The sequence below is a fragment of the Melospiza georgiana genome, chromosome 15 (genome assembly GCF_028018845.1).
Source record: "Melospiza georgiana isolate bMelGeo1 chromosome 15, bMelGeo1.pri, whole genome shotgun sequence".
NCBI classification, from domain to species: Eukaryota; Metazoa; Chordata; class Aves; order Passeriformes; family Passerellidae; genus Melospiza; species Melospiza georgiana.
In genome coordinates this window covers 15,661,123-15,682,279 of record NC_080444.1, presented here as the reverse complement: position 1 = coordinate 15,682,279, position 21,157 = coordinate 15,661,123, and the positions used below count along the sequence as shown (strand labels likewise).

Below are 21,157 nucleotides of genomic sequence, written 5' to 3'. Positions count from 1 at the left end.
TCAAGTCTGAGCAAGAAGGAGGAGGGTAAGAGCGGGGGGGTGCCAGATCCGGTGGTATTCCTTGGAGACAGCAACAACAATGGCAGGAATATTTGCTCATGCCTAGCTGAGCCCAAACCAGCCATGGGCCGGGGGCTCGGGACCTCGAGGAACTGACCAGGGGCCTCTGCTGCCCCAAAGGAGAGCTGGGGCAGGACCCTGCACTCACCTGGCACTGATGTCAGTGACATTTTTTGTGCTGTCACCTGTGCTGAGGATGTTGCCAAACACAGCACACAGTTGCCAGCATGGTGAAGGACATGGGGAAGCTCTGGCAGTGTCCAAACGCAGCAGGCTGGGACAGGGACAAGGACAGTGGCTGGCTGGGGGGGTGTTGTGAGATGAGGCTGTGACACAATCACTTGGGCAGCATAGGAACATGAATGGGGCTTTGGGGACAGAAAGGGTCTCAGCTGCAATCTCAGATTGCCACCACTTCCTCAGCCCACTGCTAGTGCAGTGGCACATGAGTGGCAGTCTGTCCCCTTCCTGAGGACCATGCCATCCCCAAGGCCAGGAAGAGGTGCAGCTCTGACTCCTGAGGTGCTGCCTCTCACCTGATGCTAGTCTTGTGAGCTGCACTCTCTCCCCCAGCACCCTCGGGGTCCCTCGGCCACCTGCCAGGCAGGATTTGGGGCCACGGGGACCATCGGGATCCCTCTCCTGTCCCCTTGGCTGGGGCCACACTTTTCCCGGGCCATCTCCTGCCCTCTGCCCTCTGCGGAAACCCTTTATCTCCCTGGCCTCTCACCGCCCGGCCCGGCCCGGCCCGGCCCGGCCCACAGCGCAGAGCGGCACCGGGGTGGCGGTGGCTCTCGGGTCCTGGCCCGTCTCCGGAGCGAGGAGACCACACCGGGCCCAGGCCAAGGTCCCGGGACCCAGTCCCACTCTCAGCCAGCGGGGCGCCCACGGGGGTCGCTTGGGGAAGCCCTTCCCATGGGGCGGGACCGTATCTCAGCCTCGCCCCGTCCCGCCCCGCCCCGCCGCCTCTCAGCTTTCTACCCGCCGCGGGGCCGCCGTGCCGGAGAGCGGGCAGTGCTGCGGGACCGAGCGGAGCGCGGCGCGGCTGGACGTGTGTGTGCCCGCGGGTCATGGACGGGCGGGCGGTGCTGATCCAGGCGCTGCTGGCGGCAGGTACGGGCTCGCGTGGGGAGTGTCCCGGGCGCGGACAGCGTGTCCCAGCGCCGTGCTCGGCTGAGGGTCCCGGACGTGCGGGGGGATGGTTTTGGGCAGCGCGGGCATGGCCGGTTCCGGGCACGGGTAACGCGGTCCTGGTCCCGGGTGCGGGCGGGCGGGAAGATTGGTCCCTGTCCCGCGTGGGGGCCCGGGCAGGGCGGTGTCAGCCCCGCTTCTGACCGCTCTCTCCGCAGTGTGCTCGGCGGCGGCGGGCGGGCTGCGCCGGGACGAGCTGCACAACGAGGTGCTGCACAAGGGCGGCGGTGGCGGCGGGGTGCCGGTCCCGGCCACGGCCCCGCTGCTCGGCGGCAGCCCGGAGAAGGAAGGCGGCGGAGCGGCCTCGGGGGACGACTTCAGCGAGCTGCCGAGAGGTAGGGACGGGATAAAGGGTCCCAGGGCGGGGCTGGGGTCGCGGAACGGGCTGGGCTGGGGGCAATCAGAGCCGGAGAGGTGGCGAAGGTGCCGGGCTGGGCTCGGCTCAGTCCCGCGGGTGCCCCAGCAGCAGCTCCGGTTCCGCTTCGGAGGGACTTGTAGTGGTGGGTGGGAGCAGTCTCAGACACTGGCGGCAGCAGACCCGAGTGGGAGTAGCCCGTGGGGCACCAGCACGGAGCGGTGGCGCTCCTGCCGAGGGCTGTCCGTGCTCCTGAAGTCCCCTGCAGGGCGGGTTCCAGGGGCTCCCGGCTCTCAGCTGCTTGGCCGGGAGGATCAGAGCCCCTCGTGGCGGGGTTGCCGTGTCCGCGGGCCCGCGCTGCCCTCACGGCCGTGGCCGTGGCGCGGGGACCGCCGTGAGTCACCGCCGCCCACGCGCGGCTGCTCCTCATTCCGCGGCAGGGCTCGTCAGCCGGCAGCCCCGCCACGGGGGCGGTGGGGACACCGCTGTTCGCTGGGCTCCCGAGCACCCACACCGGGCTCCGTGCCCCGGGCTGGCACCAGAGAGTGTCCCGGGGGCTGTCATGGGGGTTGGACGGGCGCTGAGGGTGTGAATGTACCTGTGCCTCGCACACGCGGCTTGTGGAGGGCAGTACCTGGCACCAGGAGCGTGCTCTGCTCCGTACGGCTCACCTTCCAATTTTTCCGTGTTTTTCTTTGCTTTCTGGCCGTGCCAGCAGACTGTGACAAAAAGCTGGCTGAGCAGCTCGCAAAGGGGGGACTCAGCCCTCGGGAAACGCAGCGGTGTGTGTTGGCTGTGGCTGGGAGATAGCTCTCAGGGCAGGAGAGGCAGGGGACGGAGCAGCCCCCGCTGTCAGCCTCCTCCGGCGGTTTCTCCAAGCCGCAGCGTTTCCTGGAGTATCGGTTTTCTCCAGGCGCGGCGTGGAGGATGTCGACACGGCTTTGCTAGGTGTGCAACCGGTGTGTGCCAGCACGAGAGGTGCTGGTTCCGTGAGGAAGTGGTTGAGTTGTAACTTGGGCAGGTTACAACTTGTCACGTTGGACTCTGCTGTGCTCTCCTTCCCGAGCAGCCCCGGGCTTAATTCACCGGGGTTACTGAGCACCATAGCTCGGGGGGGAGCTAAAAAATCCTCCTTGGAGCAGAGTGCTCTCCAACACCTCAGCACCTTAAGAGATCAGTCTGGGAGCTGGTTTATTTTGCTATCTGCACACCTTAAAAGCCATTCCAGTACCGTTGTTAGTGTTGGGTTGTGTCTGGGTGAGGAGATTGGTGGTCTGGTTTCCACCAACCCGACAGGGGTCTGGCATGGCACCAAAAGCCGCTGGTTACTGCACCACAATTAAAACATACCGTTGTAATTCATGGGAATGATGCCCTCACAATCTCCGGGGCTCTGCAAAACCAAAACTTAAGGCAGGCTTGCTCTTTTAATCCTGCCCTGGGGTGAGTAAGGCATCCTTGTGCCCACGGGAAGGAGAGTCCATCAGAGCCATGAATAGGGTCTTAGAAAAGTCTGTGCTTGTCAGGGAAATAAAGGCCAGATAAAGGGGCAATTAGCAATGTTCTGTATTCAGTGGAAACTGGTGCATATAATAGCAGCATTTGAGATGTATAAAGCTCTGTTCCCCCTGCCCGACTCCCTTCTTTCCTTGAGAATTGTTCTTATGAATTGGAAAGGCCATGATATTTGTGAGGAGCTGAAAAAAAAGAAAAAGCCCCTCCACCCGGGGCTCGGGGGCAGCTCCCAGCACAAAGGGCTGTGGGAGCCAGGGCTGAGCAGTGGGGGCAGCCCTGGGATGTGGCTTTGCCTTCCCTTTGCTTGGCACGTGGAGCTGATCTGACTGCTCTTCTCTCCTTCCCAAATTGTTTTCCAGTTGCCTTCCTGTCAAAGCCTCAAGGCCTCGTTACTCCCAAGAAAAAAGGCAACGGCAATAAAAGAAGAAAAGGCAAAGGCCTGGGGAAGAAGAGAGACCCGTGCCTGCGGAAGTACAAGGATTTCTGTATTCACGGCGAGTGCAAGTACATCCGAGAGCTGGGAGCTCCCTCTTGCATGTGAGTTCTGGTGTGTGGCTGTGAGGGGGAGCCTTAGTCATGGTTCTTTCAATTCACCAGGCCAGGCAGAGGAAAAGCAGAGATATTTTTAGTGCATGTTCCCTACCCATGCAGGGATAACTCTGACTTAGCCTCTTCCTTGTAATTCTTGAGAAGTGTCCACCCCTTCCCTGTCACAGCCTTAGAGCCAGGGTTCCCTGTCAGCACAGTGAGTTCTGACTGAGCTGGGGACTGCAGAATGGTGTGTGGGGCTGGGGTCTGGCAGCTGAGGGCTTCTGCAGGTCTGATTTGGAAAACCTCATCCTGACCCTGTAAATGCCCCACTCTGAGACCTCTGGGCTCCTGCATCTGTCAGGGCACATCAGTGCAGGTGGGAGGAGCATCTCTGCCATGCCACTGGCAAAGTGGAGTGGAGACAGCGCCTTTGGGGACAGACTGCCAAAGCCATGCCCAAGCTGTCCCTTGGCCTGATGAAAGACAGGGCTGTGTACCCCTCCTTGCCCATCCCCCTGGGGTGCAGAGCAAGCAGGACTAGATGAGGCCAGTGAAGGAGAAAGTATTTGCCTGCTGCTGGGGCACCTGGATACAGCACTGCTGCTGCAGGAAATACCCTGGGGTGCATATTTGATCCCCACTGACGTGGGCAGGACTTGAGCTGGCAGATATGTAAGAGGCTTTGTTTTTCACTATCAATCCTCTGAGCCACCCAGCCCTGAGCCCAGGGAAGATAATAGCTCCTTGGCTTATGGTGCCCACAGGATCTGCAATCTGCAGGGATCAAGCTCCACAGAGCTCCTCTAACTCCCTGGTTCCTCCCTGTTGAAGCTGTCATGAAGTTGGGCCCTTGCATGGGGGACTCGGGACTGCCAATGAGGGGACATCTTTACAGGCTCAGCTTGGGTTGGTGACCCAGCACAGTGTGGGTTGTGACACCCTGGCCTAGGACTGGGACAGCCAGGTGTCCCCTGCCCAGATCCCTGGGACACAGACAAGCAGCAGGGATTTTGGGGCTGGCTGTGTCTCTTCAGCATGGTGGTCTGTCCCTGGGTGGCATCTCTCAGAGCCATCAGGGTTTTTAGTAACAGTGGCCAGCTGCCCCAGTCTCCTCTGCTGAAGAGGCCTTGTGTTGCCTGGTGTCACTTGGCTGTGGCTGCTCTTGGTGCTTGGCTGTCACAGACCCTCCTGGAGTGTTGCTTCCTGGGGCACAGGGTGGAATGAGGGTGCTGCTGGGCTGGATCCTGCACCTTTGCCATCTGCCCAGCCTTGCTGCTGTGCCTGGGAGGTGATGCTGCATGTGGCATTGTGAGCCCAGGAGCTGGGCTGAGTCCGGCTTGGAGATCAGCCTGAGGGTCAGTGGTGCTGGATATAGAGGGATATATTTATCTGATTGCATCAGTGCAATGTGGCTCAGGGAGGGCTGGAAGCCTCCCAGCCTGTGTGGAGCGTTATTTCTGTTACATGAGCAACCTCCCAAGTCTCCAGGGATGGGACACCTCTGAGCTGGCAGGGTGTGCAGGGACATCCTGCTCCATGGGAAATGCTGGCCCAGCTGCCTCACTGCTCCCTTCCCACTCCTAGAGGTGTTCTGGGCAACCTGCCTGGGGGTGACTGGAAAGAGCACAAACCCCAGTGCCTTCTGCTGAGAGAGACCTCAACCTTTCTAGGAAACTTCACTAGGTGCAGGAGAAGCTTAATTTACCAGGCCAATAGAGATGATGGTGACCTCCCAGCTCAGGGGTGTGGGGGAACAGGCAGGGTGCTGGTTGAGGCTGAGCACAGAGGCATTGCCTTCCCGTGGGGTGTGGGGCACACAAAGACCTCCTGTCCTTGCTCACCACTGACCTTTATGAGTTTCCTTCTTGCCCAGATGCCAGCCAGGCTATCATGGGGAGCGCTGCCACGGCCTCCTCTTGCCTGTGGAGCACCCGCCCAGCGCCTACGACCACACCACAGCCCTGGCCGTGGTTGCTGTTGTCCTGTCCTCCCTGTGTCTCGTCATCATCGCAGCCCTGCTGATGCTCAGGTGAGGGGGATGGCACTGAGCTCCCAGATCTGTGTCCCTGGGAAGATCATGTGCAAGAGGAGGGTGACAGGGGTTTTCTCCATGCCCTGAGCATCTCTTTGCTTGGCTTTGCAGGTGTCACAAGAGGGGTGGCTACGATGTAGAAAACGAAGAGAAAATCAAGCTGGGCATCACTGTGAATCACTGAGGATGCCAGGTGCTGGCAAGGTGAGCCCCTGGCTGGGCATGGGGCAGCAGTGGGGCTGGTGGGTATGTGGAGGCTCTGCTGTTTCTGCTGTGGGACTGCTGTGTGGATCCTGTGCCAGAGCTAGGCAGGAGCTGAAGGCAGCCTGAGTCTGGAGAAGCAGCTGGCTGAGAGTCTGGGCTGCCCTGTGGAGCTCCAGTCTTCTTTTCTCCCCTTCCTGCTGAAATGCTGTCCCCTGGCACCCCTGTCATTCCTATGTCCTTCTTTCTAACCCCAAGTCCCTGCTCTGTGCTGGTGTTCCATGCTTTGGAGATGTTTGGTAGTAGGGAAGCTGCTTCTGTTTTGTTTAGCTTTTTCCCCCCGCTCATTCTGCTCTCTCTCTGACCCTCTGAGTCACTTCCCCTCCTTAGATATTGCCTCTATTTATATACATGTGTAAAAAACCCCTTTCCTTTTCATTCCCACTCTGCTTATTACTTGCACCAAAGCAATGCCTATCAGCTTGGCATAGGGGGATCTTGCTGCCAGCCCATGCCATGTTCTTCTGGCTGGGTTGGGATGTGTGCTCTGCCCCAGGGGTAGCTCTGGGGCTGGGTGTGAAAATCTGTCAAACTTCCTCTGATCTGACCTAAACCCTGACGTTAGATGTAGTCATACATATTACAGCTACTTCTCTTCTTAAAAAAAAAAAAAAAGAAAAAGAAAAAAAAGAAAAGTCATTGTTCTTTGTGAGGATGAAGTAATGGCTTTGGAGAATTTCTGTCATGCTCATCGCAGTGTTGGGGGTGGGAATTTGGGCTGTTCATAGAAGTTGAATTTTCAGGAAAGAGACTTGGCACAAGGCTTTCCTCACTGTCTCCTTTACCCTGGGGGTTACTGGGGTGGACGTGTCCTGTGGAAAAAGTGCTGTGATCCCCGGAAGGGGGGAGCATGGTGGGGTACCTTGGCTCCCATCCTCCCGGGTCCAGCCCCGAGGGTGGCGAGTGGGGCTTGGGTGGGCTGGGTGTGTCGGCACCTCCATCGCAGCTCGCAGCTCGCGCTCTGTGGCAGCGCAGCCCAGGATCGCGGTGTGAGCTCTCCCTCCTCTCTCTCTCAGCAGCCGGCACTAACGCACTTCTACCTCCTGGAAGAGGCGAGACCGCGGCGGCACGGGGCTGCGGCACGCTGGGGGCTCGCCGGAGCACCGGGACGGCACCGGCGGGGCTGCTCGGGCAGCGGCGGCGCTGCGGCGGCTCCGCGGCCGCCTCCGGGACGGTGCTGACCGGGGGCACGGGGACTCTCCGTCCGCTGCAGTACGTGCCGAGGAACAAGCTGTGAAAGGGAGGAGACCGAGCTCGGGGCTTCCTTCGCCGCAGAAAGGGGGGGGAGGGTAACAGCTATTTAACAAGATATTTTTCATTTTAAATTATATATTTATTTTAGATAAACTGTACATAGTATTTATATTTATTGTAGGTCTGGCCCTGCATGCTTCATGTATGTAAAGGTGACAGGGTCAGACCTCCCTTATTTTTTAAGTGCAATGTAATATTCTAATAAATAACACTTTGTAACAAATGCTTGGGTCGTTAATTTAAACATGGAGGTGGAAAGGAGCCAGAATTCTGAAGGCTGTGTTCAGCACCAATTCCATGCTGGTGGGCTATTGCCAACAGCAGCAGAGATCCTGAGTGTGTGGTCAGAACTGCTGGATCAGCTTGTGCCAGCCTTGGGAGCAGTGTGGTGTAAGGGGCTGGAGGCAGGATCCATCTCAGCTTGGCCCCACGTGGATTTTTTCAGAGCTTGTCTTCATCTTTGCCAGCTGGTGCTTGGGGAAGGGGTGTGATGTTAGTGGGTCTGCTCAACAAGCAGAGCTGCCTCCAGTATGAATAAAGCCACTCTGGCCACTGATCCGTTCAAATGGGAATGGTCCCTGGTTTTAAGGCAGCATTTGTCATTTAGACACTGGCACAGGTTGCCTAGATGTGGCTGCCCCACACCTGTGGGTGTTCAAGGCCAGGCTGAATGTGGCTTTGAGCAGCCTGGTCCACTGGAAGGTGGGCTGGATTATCCTAAAGGTCCCTTCCAACCAAATAATATTATGATGGTTCTATGATTTGGCAAAACTAAAAAATCCAGAGGTGGGATCACACCCCTTTTCAAATGAATCCCAGCTGTTCTTGGGGGGATTGGAGGTTCCTGGAGCAAGAATCACTTCATGCAGTGATCAGGAATGATTCCTTACTTTGTAGCAAAAATAACCTCCAAACCAGTTCTTTCCCCTTCCCTGGGGGGAAGTGAGAGCGGGGGAGTTGCTGGCTCTGCTAGAGAGCCGTGAGGCAAAGAGAAACCAACAGGATCCTGGGCCGCATCCAAAGGAGTGTGGCCAACAAGTCAAAGGTGATTCCTCCCCTTTATCATGTACAATTCTGGCGTCTCCAACATAAGAACACTATGGAACTGCTGGAGCAAGTCCAAAGGAAGCCACAAAGTTGGTAAGAGGAGTGGAGGATCTTCCCTATGGAGACAGACTGAGAGAGCTGGGGCTGCTCTGGTGGAGAAGAAAAAGTTGAGTAGAGAACTCATTGCAACCTTCCAGTGTGTGAGGGGGCCACCAAGGAAGCCAGAGGGGGACTCCTCACCAGGAACTGTAGTGATGGGACAAGAAGTAATAGGCACAAATTGAAATAAGGTAATTTTAGGTTAGATATATGGAGGAAATTCTTTATTGTGAGGGATGGCAACAGGTTGCCCAGAGAAGCTGTGGCTGCCCCATCCCTGGGACTGTCCAAGGCAGGGTTGGGTGGCACTTGGAGCAACCTGGGATAGTGGAAGGTGTCCCTGCCCGGGGTAGGGGGGACTTGGGATGAGATGATCTCTAAGGTCCTCTCCAGCTCCTTAGGCAGGGATGGTTCTCCCCCTCTGGCTGCTCCAGGCCTTCTCCAACCCCCGGGCTGGGCACACCCACGCGGGGCCGGCCCGACAAGCTGGTCTCGGGCCCACAGCCCCACCGGTGCAGGCGGCCCCGGAGGGCACCGCAGGGCGGAGCGAGGAGCCCTCACGGGAGCCCTCACGGGAGCCCCCAGCCCGGCTGGTGCCGGTGCCACAGCAGTCCCCAGCCCGCTCGGGGCCGGCGCTGGTCCCACAGCAGCCCCAGCCCGGCCGGTGCCGGGGCCGGTCCCACAGCAGCCCCCGGCCCGCCCGGTCCCGGTCCCGGTGCCAGCCCCGGTTCCACAGCGCGTCCCGCCCGCGGGTGGAGCCCTGACTACCCCCGCCCCTCCGCGCATGCGCTTTACGCGGACAAGATGGCAGCGCCCGTGGATCTGGAGCTGAAGAAGGTTTGAGACCCCCGCCCGCGTGTTTCTCTTTCATGTGCGCTCCCTCCTTGTGTCCCACCCTTCCACTGTGTGTCCTGCCCACTGTGCGTCCTTCTCCGTGTCCCCCTCCGTGTCCCGGCTCCGCCGGCCGGTCCCCCCAGCCCAGGGCCGGTTGTGCCCCTGGCGCTCCTCACCCCGGCGCTCTCCCCTGGGCAGGCCTTCACGGAGCTGCAGGCCAAGGTGATGGACACGCAGCAGAAGGTGAAGCTGGCCGACCTGCAGATCGAGCAGCTCACCAAGACCAAGAAGCACGCGCACCTCACCGACACGGAGGTGATGATGCTGGTGGACGAGACCCGCATGTACGAGGGCGTGGGGCGGATGTGAGTATCGGCCGGGGCCGGGGACACCACCGGGAGAGGGGCCCCTGGATTCAGGAAGGACAGTGAGAGTCTGCAGCATGTCCGGAGAAGGATAACGCAGGTAGAGAAGGGGTTGGAGCACAAGGACTGGCTGAAAGAGCTGTGATAACTCAGCGTGGCGAAGAAGAGACTCGAGGGGAACCTTCTTGTTTTCTTCAACTTCCTGACTGCAGAGTAGAGTGTAGTGGTGGTCAGCTCTTCTCCCAGACAGCAAGTGATGAGAGGACATAGGCTTAAACTGCACCAGGGGAGGTTTAGGTAGGTCATTAGGAAGAATTTCTTCAGAGAAAAGGTGATTAAATATTGGAAGGGGATGCCCAGGGAGGTGGTGAACTCACCATCCCTGGAGGTGTTTAAGGAAAGAATGGACATGGTACTTATTCCATGATCTAGTTGACAAGATGGTGTTGGTCATAGGTTGCACTCAGTGACCTCAGGGGTGTTTTACAACCTGATTGATTCTGTGATTCGGAGTCCTCCAGCCTGAGGCTCTGTGAAGCCTCCAGGCTGCTGCCCTGGGCAGGAGGCTCTCCACAAAGAGCATGTTAACTTTCTGCCAGCACGTTCACTTGTTACCTTTTTCTCATTGTCTTCCATTTTTAATTTCAGCAATCTGCCTGCAAATGCAGCAAGGCTTATTCCTTTACCTCTTGGGGTTAGGTGCTGGCTGCCTTGATGAAGGGCTGTTACAAATTATATTGGATTTGTGTGGTTTTGCTTGCTGGCTCAGCTCCTGGCCTCAATGCTGTCCTCTGCCACCTCAGGGGGGTTTGTAATTTCAACTAGCAGAATGCTGTAATGCCAAATGGCATTTGTGGGAAGGCCCTCACAGATCTGTCTAGCATCAGTCATTTCCAGTGTTGTTTATGTCAAACTCCTTGAAAACCCCCTGTGCATAGCTCCTGTGGTCAGGGCTTTGCTGGCACAGATGTTTTACAGAAATGTCCTTTGCAGTGGGAGTGCCAGGGAATGGATCTAATGTCATTGCTTGAATTTTTTTCAAACCTTTGGAAGTGAACATAAAGCTTGTATGAGTAGTCCCAGTGCATCCTTAAAGATGTGCTTCTGTGTGTTGGATGGCTGTCAAAAGAAACACCTTAAACCAGGCTGAGGTGTTCTGATTGATTTCTGCAATGCACTTTGGTGGGATTTCAGCAACCTCTGGTAGAAGACCCTATAAAGTGGTTTTTATACAGAGAGATTTCACCAAATAAAGTGGTTTCAAATCTGAAACACGTGCTTGCTTGACAAATGTCACATTAAATTTCTGCATTTCTGATTTGAGAAAGAGGATTTTGTCTCATGTGAGTTGGGTAACAGTGATGACTGCCCAACTCGGGATGTGGTTTGTGAAATACTGGATCTGCTCAGACTGCTGCCAACAGGGGAGATTGTATCAACCTCCTCCCTGCCCTGTTTACCCCACCTTCTTCGTGTCAGAGTGGCTGATCACAGGACCAAGCTGTGAGCCAGGTCAGCCTTCCAGTGCCCTCATCCCTCAGCCCACACAATCTCCAGATCAAGCTGTGGGGAGGTGGCAGGATGGGAAGGCAGGAATGGTGTGTGCTTTGCATTTTGAGAGTTTTCAGGGGAGTTGTGCCCAGACTAATGGAGCTGTTCAGAGTGGCAGGGTTCCCACTAAATAAACTTTTCCAAGTAGATTAAATGTTTCTGTTGGGTTTGGTGGGGGTGCTGGTGACATCAAAAAGAGACAGAGTCTGGTCTCTTGCAAGAGGGGACTGACTGACCTGGGCAGGCTGTAGATGTAGCAAACACTTGTGTTTAGAGTAGTCATGAGATGTCTCAAAAGGCTTTTTTTTCTGTTTGGGTTCTTCACAGAGCAGACAGGGGAAGAGTAAAAGATAATCCTGGAGTCAACATGTTTCTTTAAAGCTTTTTCAGAATTTGAAAGCCTAGAGTGCCTTTGGATGGGAGAAGTCCCTCAAGGTACTTAAGAATGTGAGAGTGTTGATCTTTATGGTTAAATGATCCTGTCTGTGAATCAGGTGGGGAGCAGATGTTATTTCATCACAGTCTGGAGTGCATTGTCTGCTTTCTGCTTCTGCCTCCTCCTTGGGAGTGAGACACCTTCTTGATGTGCTGAACCACTTACCCTTGCTGTGTGGGGAGCCCCAGTCCTGTGGGGAGCCCTCTCTTCCTTCCCTTTCCTGACCAGACAGGTGTGAGGCAGGGCTGGCAGCTCCGGCTCCTCGGGGATGGCAGAGGCGCCAGCAGGGAAATATTTACATTGTGATATTGTTTAAAAACTGAACTCTTCATGGCCTTTCTTGTATTAGTGGCTATGCAAATACAAATTAAGGGAGTGCTCTTCTTCTTCTGAATGCTGTTCATTCATTCTTTTTTTTTTTTGCTTTTTTTTCCCCTGCCTAAGCTTGACAGGGTGTTCCTGTGAGCTCTGCCTGTCCTGGCTGTGGGGCTGAAGCTGCCCTGCCAACTGGCAGTGATGCACTGGTGTGATTTGTGTCACTTCCTAGTGCAGACAGCTTGCACCAAGTACATGAGGAACTTCCTGAAGCCCACTCCACCTCTAGCAGAGAATTTATTGCTGAAATTTGGGCTTTTGGCAAAACAGGCTAAAGCAACCCTTGAACAGGAGTTTAAATCCAAAAGCAGTCTGGCAATTTGTGTTCCGCTGGAGACCAAAGGAGGTGGTCACTGTGGTTCTTCTGGACATAGAAGCCATGTTCTGTGAAATGGACTAGCAGATGTCCTGTGTGCACATGAGTTTGGCCACCAAAGGCATATTTGTGATGTCCTAATTTCATTTACGTAGTCCAGCATGGAAATACTGGAACTCTAAAGGGTTTCAGTTACCCAGGAAGGGTGGAGGTTTGAGTCACTGTTAACTCTGATTATCAGGGTTCTTCTGCTTGAATAACTAAATTCTTGAAGTAAGCTTTGTGCTTCTATTCCTGTGCTTAACTTTTTCTTTTAATTTCCTTTTTTCTTCCCTCAGACCCATCTAAGCTCTACTTAGAATCTGGCATCTGATGGGGTTTCTGTGTTTTTCCTCCAGCTTGGGTGGATGGGCTGTATGCAAAGGGCTAGCATGTACCCTTCTGTAGGACAAGATACTCCAGGTCTTCGTAGAATTTGAAGGCTTGAGAAACTGTGGTGACGTGCTGCATCCTGGGAGGAAGCCTGCCTGCTTTGGTACTTCCTTCTGCATTACTTGGAAAGCAGTTGTGTGGGTTTTATTTTCTGAACCCCTATCCTGAGTCTCCTTCCTTCCCAGAAAGCTTTTCCTTCACTGCTGATGAATGTGAAAGTTTCATTTGTTGTTCCTCAACTTGAGTTTGATTTGGGTTTTTTTTGGGAGTATTGCAGTTTGTGTAACATGCCGAGGCCTTACCGGGCTCCACACGTGGGGCTCAATTTACTTTTGCTAAAGCTATTTTTGCTTTGACAGAAGAAATGTCAGTGCCACATAGTATGAGCTGATGAATTGCTGTGCACTGTACATATCTGTGAGGCTGGGAGCTCATCTGGGTGCTGGCATCTTGCCAAATACATTTCAGTTCTGTTACTTCATACTCTTTTGAAGGGCCCGTTACGTAGCCTGAGACAGCTACCACTGTGCTGGACTTCTGCTCAAGCTATTTGTGAACTGATATCATCGTGTTGCTTTGAGAACTATGTTGAAAGTTTAAGCTTCAGAATTCTGTCTGAATATTTCAGACCTTTCCCTTTACATTCTTCTAGCCCATAACCTGGACAAGATCCTTATTTACAGGAGAAAAATGTCTGGCACTTGGTGTGGGGCACAGTGAGGAGAGTGCTGCAGATTTTCATGCCGTGCCAAAATAGACAGTCAGTTTTGGTTTGATATTGCTTTATCATCAGTTTACTTGTACAGCTAATGGGAGAACCCTTAAAAGAGAAAATATAAGTATAAATCAAGCAAATACTGTAGCACAACTTTTGGCTCAAAATTTTCTGCAAGCATAATATATTATCACAGCTGTCCCTATAAAATGACTTTGTACCATTACAGTATTTTATGGGACAGCTGTAATAACATGATTTTGAATTTAAAAATTTTTTCAAAGACTGGTTCGGATTTTTGGTGGCTGAACCATATGCATGTGGAACCTGAGAGAGAATTAAATATACTTGATGATTTCTTGGGTTTAAATGCATTGTTGCTTTTATGGTGATTCATGGTTTTGTTTGAAAATGAGACATGATCAGTCACTGTAAGCTCTTTCCTGAGCCCTCAAAGGCAGCAGTCCCTGCTGCACATCACTGGGTGAAGCTGCAGGAGCTGCATTTCCACTGTTTGTGTGTGTGAGGTGTTTGTGTGTGTGTGAGGTGTTTGTGTGTGTGTGAGGTGTTTGTGTGTGTGTGTGAGGTGTTTGTGTGTGTGTGTGAGGTGTTTGTTTGTGTGTGTGTGAGGTGTTTGTGTGTGTGTGTGTGTGAGGTGTTTGTGTGTGTGTGTGTGAGGTGTTTGTGTGTGTGTGAGGTGTTTGTGTGTGTGTGTGTGAGGTGTTTGTGTGTGTGTGTGTGTGTGTGAGGTGTTTGTGTGTGTGTGTTTGAGGTGCTTGTGTGCGTGAGGTGTTTGTGTGTGTGTGTGTGTGAGGTGTTTGTGTGTGTGTGTGAGGTGTTTGTGTGTGTGAGGTGTTTGTGTGTGTGTGTGTGAGGTGTTCGATTCTGCCAGCACTGAACACTGCAGCTGCCCTGTGCTTCCTGCTCACATGTCAAAAATCTCACAAAGAGCTGAAGGACACCCAAGGCTTAACCTTGATGGTTCAGCTGCTAACTATAGGCTGGTGTGTGAAATCTGAGTGGCTCCTCCATGGCTCTGTGGGGAAGGCTCGGTGCAGGCTGGGCGATGGAGCCCGGCTGCCGAGGGGCTGACAGGTGCTGACGCCAGTCCCAGGCAGCAGCTTTGGGTGTTGCTTTCTGGCCAATTTGTGGTTTATAAACCTAAAGTTCCTCCATGGTAGCTATTGGAAAAGGGAGGATTTATTTTCCACAGTAAGTGTGATGTGTGGAGAAGTTCAATCAGGCACTGAGCTGTGAAGAAAACAAAATTTGTGTCCAGCTGCTTGACTGCTGCTGCTGCTGCACGTTGAATGAGCTGTTGGGAGCTGGTACATGAGGGATCAAAGGCTATATCGGCATAAGCCAAAAGGTTTTCTATCCCACAGCTGGTTTTTATTTCAAGTTTTTCCTGATTTTGAACTACTCACTTTTGTTGCAGCCTGAACAGTGATTTTCACAGTGTTGTTAGGTGTGAGTGGGACTAAAAGTTTGCAAGCTCTTTTTAGAGAGCTGTCATGGAAAGCAAAAATGAGAATGATGCATGCAGGGGTGATGCAGTAGTTTTCTGTGCTGCTGCCTGTGACTTGGTCTGTGAAGTGAGGGGCAGGAGCTTGTCATCCCCTTCCTGGTTAATTGGGAGGGTGAGAGTCGCAGAGCTGGTCCATGGACTGTGGTTACTGCTGGCAGTAATGAGATACTGGCAATCTGGACTCTTGGTTCCAGCTCAGAAGGGGAGCTTGTTCTCTTGGGCACCGGCTCCTTTTCCAACTGACATCTCATTTCCAAACACATTCCTTCCCCAGTGCCCTGCCCCCGCTTTGTTCTTGATCTTATTCCTGCTGCCCAGGGCTGCTCATTTGTAATCTCCTGGATATCTTGGGCCAGTTATAGCTCTTCTGCCCTGTTGCTCTACATAATTTCTCCATGCAAGACTGAAACGTCAGAGAAGAAAAGATTTCCATGGCTTGTGTGCAAGATGTCTATCTGCCCCATTCTAGGAAACAACTGCACTTCTTTAAAGAATCAGCTTTAGGCAGAGAACTTGGACACTCTGATAAGTCAGTGTTTGTGAAATACATGAGGAGTAGAAGCAAGAGTCTTAAAATAAAAGTAATAGCTAATTTAAAATACAAATAGGTCCTTTACTTATCCCTACTGGAAATAAATCTGTTGGTTATAGTCCCCCACCTACTGCGTGGGTGTTCTGATAGGAGATTAGCAATACAGCTTTTCCTCTTGCTTGTCTCCCTTGCCTGGTGACATTTAACTCTTTAGGAACGTTTTTCTGTTGGGACTTAGGACTATGACGTTCCCACAAGTCTGTTCCATTCTTTTCTTTATCCCTGAATTTTTCTCTACCCGTTACCTAGACAACACAGAGGAAGGAGCTACCTGAGTAAACTTGAGGTGAAATCTAAACTGAGAAGAATAAGGGTCAGAAGGGAGGCTGAGTGCTCCTGCAGGCTGCCCTTGTTGCTAGAAGAGGGAGATTGATGTGCTGTGAGCCAGAGGCAATGTGCTCTCATGGAAATGCCAGAGCCTTCAGGAATCCTGCTCACTCAGGGCAGGTTTGCAGCTTGGGCTCCTGTGCATTGAGGGCTGTAGTAATGAACCTTGGCTTTGCCCCTGCCTCTAGAGAGAGGGAAGGTGAGATCTCTTGCAAATACAGCCCATCTCTTGCTTCAGTGGCTCAGAGTTCTGTTTGGATATAGGCTAGACAAATATTCAGTGTTCTGAGGAGCTGACACTGCTCCTGCTTTTGTGACTTGCTGTGCCAAATGACTTTACAAAACCATTATGGAACATGAGTGACTGATTTCTGAAGTTCTCCAAGCACTTAAAATGTCACTCTGGTATTCTGAAACAGCAAGGAGCTTCCATTAATTTTAATATTTAGTGGATTTAAAGTACTGTATTTTGAAACTTCTTCCCCATTTCCTGAAGAAAATGTTAGAATCAAGGGTGAGAGTCCCTGGAGAAATAATGAATTCTAGAGCACTTCTTTCAGAACACAGTCCTTTTAGGTTTAGTGCAGAGGATGTGATTTTCCTGCAGCAGAGAAGAATGGCCAGATCACTGGCCCAAAAAAAGGGTCCCTGCTGTATTTCTGTCTTTCTTGGAGATGCCCTTCCAGGTGTGCAGTCAGTGGATATTCAACCAGAAGGACAGGGTGTGCCAAGCTACTGAGGGCCCTCAGCTCTCACAGGGAGGTGCCTAGTCAGTCCCTGAGCTGGGATGTGAATGTCAGCATAAGATATAAATTTTAGGTGGAACAGCCTTAAAACAAATGACAAATCTAAGTCTGAACATGCTGGCCTTGCCACCTGTTCAAAGCCTGAAAGAAGGGGACGCTCATTCATGACCCCCTGAATTAAAAGACTGAATTAAATATGAAGAAACCAATCCCATGGCATGAGAACTCCATTTTACACAAGTTTAATTCAGAGATGCAAGAACCAAAGTGCTGCATCAAATCTTGAACCAAATGCAAGACAATTTCTGTCTTGAATTCTTACTTTGTTTTCTCGAAAACTATTTGCTGAATTAACGGAATGTTTTGGCCAATTTAGCAAAATAAAAAAAATAGAAGTTTGTTCTTGCTGATTAGGACACAGCAGTGTGGTTGTTTTAGTGCTAGCTAATTTAACTCCAGAGTCCAGAAATATCTGTCTATTAGTGTTGTGCTTGAATGCTTTTGGCTCAGTTATCTTTGTGTCCACTGCTGTGAAGTTTTCTGTAGTGCTTTGATGCTTTGTTGTAGCAGGATTTGGGATGTGCAGAAGCCAAGACTGTGCTATTTACCCACAAGCTGGGTCTTCCTCCTCACTTTGCATTTCAAAGGTTTCCTCCCAGACAAGGCAGAAATATTTTTTCTATTTTTTTTTCTTTTCCCCTCTTGCAACTGGGGATGGAATCAAAAAAGATGGATCCTGATTTTGCCAGTTTCTCTGTACAGGGTCTTAGGGAGGGTCTGCTGCTAAGAAGGGCATAAGTTTTTCTGTCAGAGTATAACAGTATCTTCATGTCACTTCATTTGCTGCTGCAAAGTTCACCTTTTTGATCACAGAATATTTATCAATAAGAAAAAAATTAAAATAGAAATGCCTTTAGGATTATTCCCCAGGGTGCTTACACCAGCGTTTGCTTGTTTATGTTTTCCTTGGTGCATATCCATGTGGTGTTGTCGATATTTTTTTTTTTGTATGATAAGCATTCTTCCATAGGGATTTCTTGAAAATAGAGCAGATTTTAGAAATGGATCTTGACTTCCTATTATTGGAAAAATTTTTCTGTTTTCTGCTTCTTTCTGCTTCTGGTACAATCCAGACTGCAAAAATCTATTTGAGGTGCATGTGTGGCTGGCATGTTGTAGTCATCTGAGTTCCCTTGGCTTAAATAAGCCACAGCTCATCAGTGCTACATACTAACAAATTGTATGAAAACAAAACTAGAAGACAAAACCACTAAATCAGGAATATAGTGAGGCAGAACCACTCAAGGGGATTTCAATTGCACGAAGTGCTGTTGTTCTTGCAGTGTTTTCCCACATGGATTTAATCTCAAATGTTATGAATTCCTGTATGATAGAGAGGAGGCATTTGCTTGCTTTTTTTTTTTTAAATTCCATTTATGTCAATTGAGCCTTGAAAAAGAATTTATGATGTTCATTAAAAGCAGACCACAGTACTATTTTCTTTTTTTGGTTTGTGCTATATTTAATACACACTTAGAGGTATATTCCTGATGTCTTTTTTTAAAGAACCCAACATGAACAATGGTATAAATCTACCATCTAGTTAAGTGTCTGGCAATGCAGAAACTGCTGTTTGCAAGCTGTGTTACTATCTTGGCTGGAGGTAATGTAATATGCTGGAGCTATTGAGAGATGCCCCCCAAAAAAGTGAAAGCTCAATGTAAACATGGCCTGAAGTGCAGCCCAAACCCCTCCGTGGGGCTGGGCGCGTCAGGCCAGCCCTGCTGAGCTCTGGGGAAGCCAACAGCGTGGAATTCTTTCTTCAAATCCTTTAGCTCCTTAGAGTAAATAGGTTTATGGCTTACAAATGTTCATCTGAGTAAAAGTTACCCTTGTTGGGGCCTACATAAGATGAGGTTTGGCTGATATCCAGCACTGCTAATCCTGAGCTCTGCATGCTCTGGTGTGTCAGGCTGGCTCTGCACAGGTTGTGCTGCCCACTGGGGATGTCTCCTGCCCAAACAGCTCCTGGTGCTCATCCACCTCTGTGAGGGCAGCAGCAAAATGTCATGTGAGCTATAAACTGCTGCTCCTTGGAATGTATTCATGTATAATCCTCCCACATAAGCTGTGGGATTTGTTTTGCTTTAAGGTATGTGGGGGGAATAGTTGGGGTCAGCTATATCGAGGTGACCCAGTGAGACGACTGACCACTAAAATAAATGCAAACATAGGAAAAGCTTCAACTCATCTGTTCAAACTCCATCTGTTCTGAACCAGCTCTTGTTAAGGCAGATGATCTGTTGATGGGAGATTCAAAATCAGGCTGAAAAAATGTGAAACCTTTAGACATGAAGGGTGGCAGCATAAGCTATAATTAGTGATGATTTTTCTCTTTTTTTTTTTTTTTTTTAATATTGCTTCCTTGTCTTGTTTGGAACTGGGTAATTCATCTATGGTGACTAAAACTGGAATTTAGAGGGGTATAAACTGTGCCTGGTATGAAGTGCATAGAGAATCACTTACAGAAGCACCAGCAAATCCTGGGAGAGTAGAAGAGGACTACTGGGTGCTGGCAGTTCTGCACAGCTGGTTTTGGTTCAATCAAGCTAGATTGCTTGGGATCAGCTCCTTGGAAGCCTTTCTTCCATTGGCTTTGAACAGTACTTAAAATGCAGTAATCCCCTGCTGAGTCTGCTCAAAGCTTGAGCAGCAGTGCAAGTTCAGAATTAAAAAGCGTCTTTAAATAGATAAATGCATCACTGGGCTTAGCCAAACTTTTCTCACAGAGTGGTCTAAGGCGAGCACTTGGTTTCAAGGGGCAGGACATTTCATGTAAACACTGCTGTGATATACCACAACATGTTAGGTTGTTTAGAACTACAGTAAACATGTTAAAATAATGTTAGGGCTTTGCACAAAGTTGTTTGTTTTCTTTTCAGTTTTTGTAGAGAGTTTCCCAAGTGGAATGAGAACCATGTGGGTAAAGTTACAGTGGTTCTTTGTGTGAGCTGGGAGCCAGGTGAATGGACTTACAGATGTGCCATTCATCATTATTCTGGCAAAATAACACTGGACATACATACCTGTAAAATTGTCTCTGTCTGGAATTAGGCAGAGAGCTGCAGAGATCTACATGGAGCCAAATGGGAAGAGCTTCTTTGCAGACTGTTTATGTGGGGGTCCTGTGGCCTGTTGTGGGGCTCCTTCCCTCCTGGTTTGAACACTGGAACACAAACAGCCTCTTGCCCAGGCAAGGCAGGCAGGAGAAACACTGGGACCACATTTCCTGACTCCAAGGGCAGAGGAGAGGCTGCTCATGCCCAGCTGCCTGCCACTGAAAGCCCCAGCTGTAAAGGCTGAAGTTTGTTGCAGTTGCAAGTAATTGAAAGTAGGGATTCTTCATGGAAAACCTGAACTATGAGCATCACTGTGACTCCACCTTTAATAACTTTAATGACTTGTATGTCATAATGAAGAGTGGCATGTGCTGAACAAACATCTCCATAACCTCATTCATTAAGAGGCAAATCTTTCAGAATCCAATATTATGTCTCAAAGTCAAGTAAACAGCACATTTTGGTGCAAACAGGCTGAGTTATGGAATTACTTACACTGGGCCATCATCAGTTTGTGGGTGTGTATGTGTGACACAAAGGAGCAGACAGATGATGAAGTGGGCAGCTCTGCTGACCTCACAAGAGTCTGAAGGACTTTTGGGCCAGAGCATCAGGGAGTGCAATATAGACACTGATCAAATGAAAATTATAACAGAAAATTAGAATTGTAAAGGGGTAAGAGATCCCTTCAGAAAGAAACTAGCAGTGAGCCTCAGAGAGTGTATATAAACCACTTGCTCTGCCTTAGGGAAACAAAATTCCTGGTATGGAGCTTGCAAGGGGAGGAAAATAGAAACAAGTGGGAATATTTAGAGTGAGGTTTCTCTTTCATTTCACTTGTGCTCTATTTCTGTTCCTATATTGCAGTTGAGAACCAGCAGTCGCTGGGAGCCAAGCCTGTAGGTGCAGTCCATTGGCATCCACTTGGCTCTGCTCCATGGAGCTGTTCTTGTTGGAGCCCAGGTTTGGCTGAGCACTGCTGTCCTCAGGGACCCCATCCTCTGCAACTTTCATTTCTGATTTTCTTTGGTTTGTTTAGAGTTTTTACCATTATTAGCAAGTCCTGTTCTATTTTTACTGGCCGTTCTCTTTGAAATGGGTGGCCAGATGAGATGAGGTGAACTTGTCCATTCTGACCCAGATATTTTTTATGTTAATTTAGCAACAGTGAAGAAGTTCCTGTGTGAAGAGGTGATTGTTACTAAGCTTTGTCATTGCCCCTGTGGTGCTGAATCACTGTTTCATGGTTGATAGTGTGGGTGTCATGTTTGACAGGTCTGGGAGTGTGTGCTGTGACGCTTCACTGAGAGCAGGAGGATACAAAAAATCTCTCGTATCTGGGGGAAGACTCGGTTTGCTGCTTGTCTTGTGTGGATTAGCAGTGCTTAAACTCCATCCCAGTTCAGCACACAAACTCTGGGGGCTTGGAGCCTCCCATGAACTCCAGCAGAGCTGTGGAAGCAGCTCTTGGGTCAG

At 51.0% G+C, this 21,157-nt stretch overlaps 2 protein-coding genes across 3 annotated transcripts in view; both read left to right on the top strand.

The window, feature by feature from the left end:
* The first annotated feature begins 1,085 nt into the window (after window positions 1–1,085).
* On the top strand, window positions 1,086–7,366 carry HBEGF (heparin binding EGF like growth factor). Of its 2 annotated transcripts, none has more exons than XM_058034896.1 (6): window positions 1,086–1,173; window positions 1,410–1,586; window positions 3,481–3,658; window positions 5,526–5,681; window positions 5,796–5,888; window positions 6,965–7,366. In XM_058034896.1, exons 1-5 carry the CDS (start codon window positions 1,131–1,133, stop codon window positions 5,866–5,868), a joined length of 627 nt encoding a protein of 208 aa, XP_057890879.1. In that variant the 5' UTR covers window positions 1,086–1,130; the 3' UTR covers window positions 5,869–5,888; window positions 6,965–7,366. The 2 variants fall into 2 exon arrangements, with proteins under 2 accessions (XP_057890879.1, XP_057890877.1); XM_058034894.1 differs by having other exon boundaries at window positions 6,962–7,362.
* Window positions 7,367–9,127: 1,761 nt separating this feature from the next.
* PFDN1 (prefoldin subunit 1) overlaps window positions 9,128–21,157 on the top strand; it is a 31,167-nt gene continuing 19,137 nt past the window's right edge. Inside the window, exons 1-2 of the mRNA XM_058034703.1 lie at window positions 9,128–9,182; window positions 9,378–9,544. Of these exons, the coding sequence (XP_057890686.1) occupies window positions 9,150–9,182; window positions 9,378–9,544 (200 nt within the window). The 5' untranslated portion in view covers window positions 9,128–9,149. The remainder of the gene's footprint in view (window positions 9,183–9,377; window positions 9,545–21,157) is intronic.

Bases quoted from the DNA above. Each gene is read 5' to 3' on its own strand.
- HBEGF (XM_058034896.1), top strand. From the start codon at position 1,131: ATGGACGGGCGGGCGGTGCTGATCCAGGCGCTGCTGGCGGCAG. The intron at 3,659-5,525 runs GTGAGTTCTGGT...CTTCTTGCCCAG, and splicing joins CTGGGAGCTCCCTCTTGCAT to ATGCCAGCCAGGCTATCATG. The intron at 5,682-5,795 runs GTGAGGGGGATG...TTGGCTTTGCAG, and splicing joins GCAGCCCTGCTGATGCTCAG to GTGTCACAAGAGGGGTGGCT.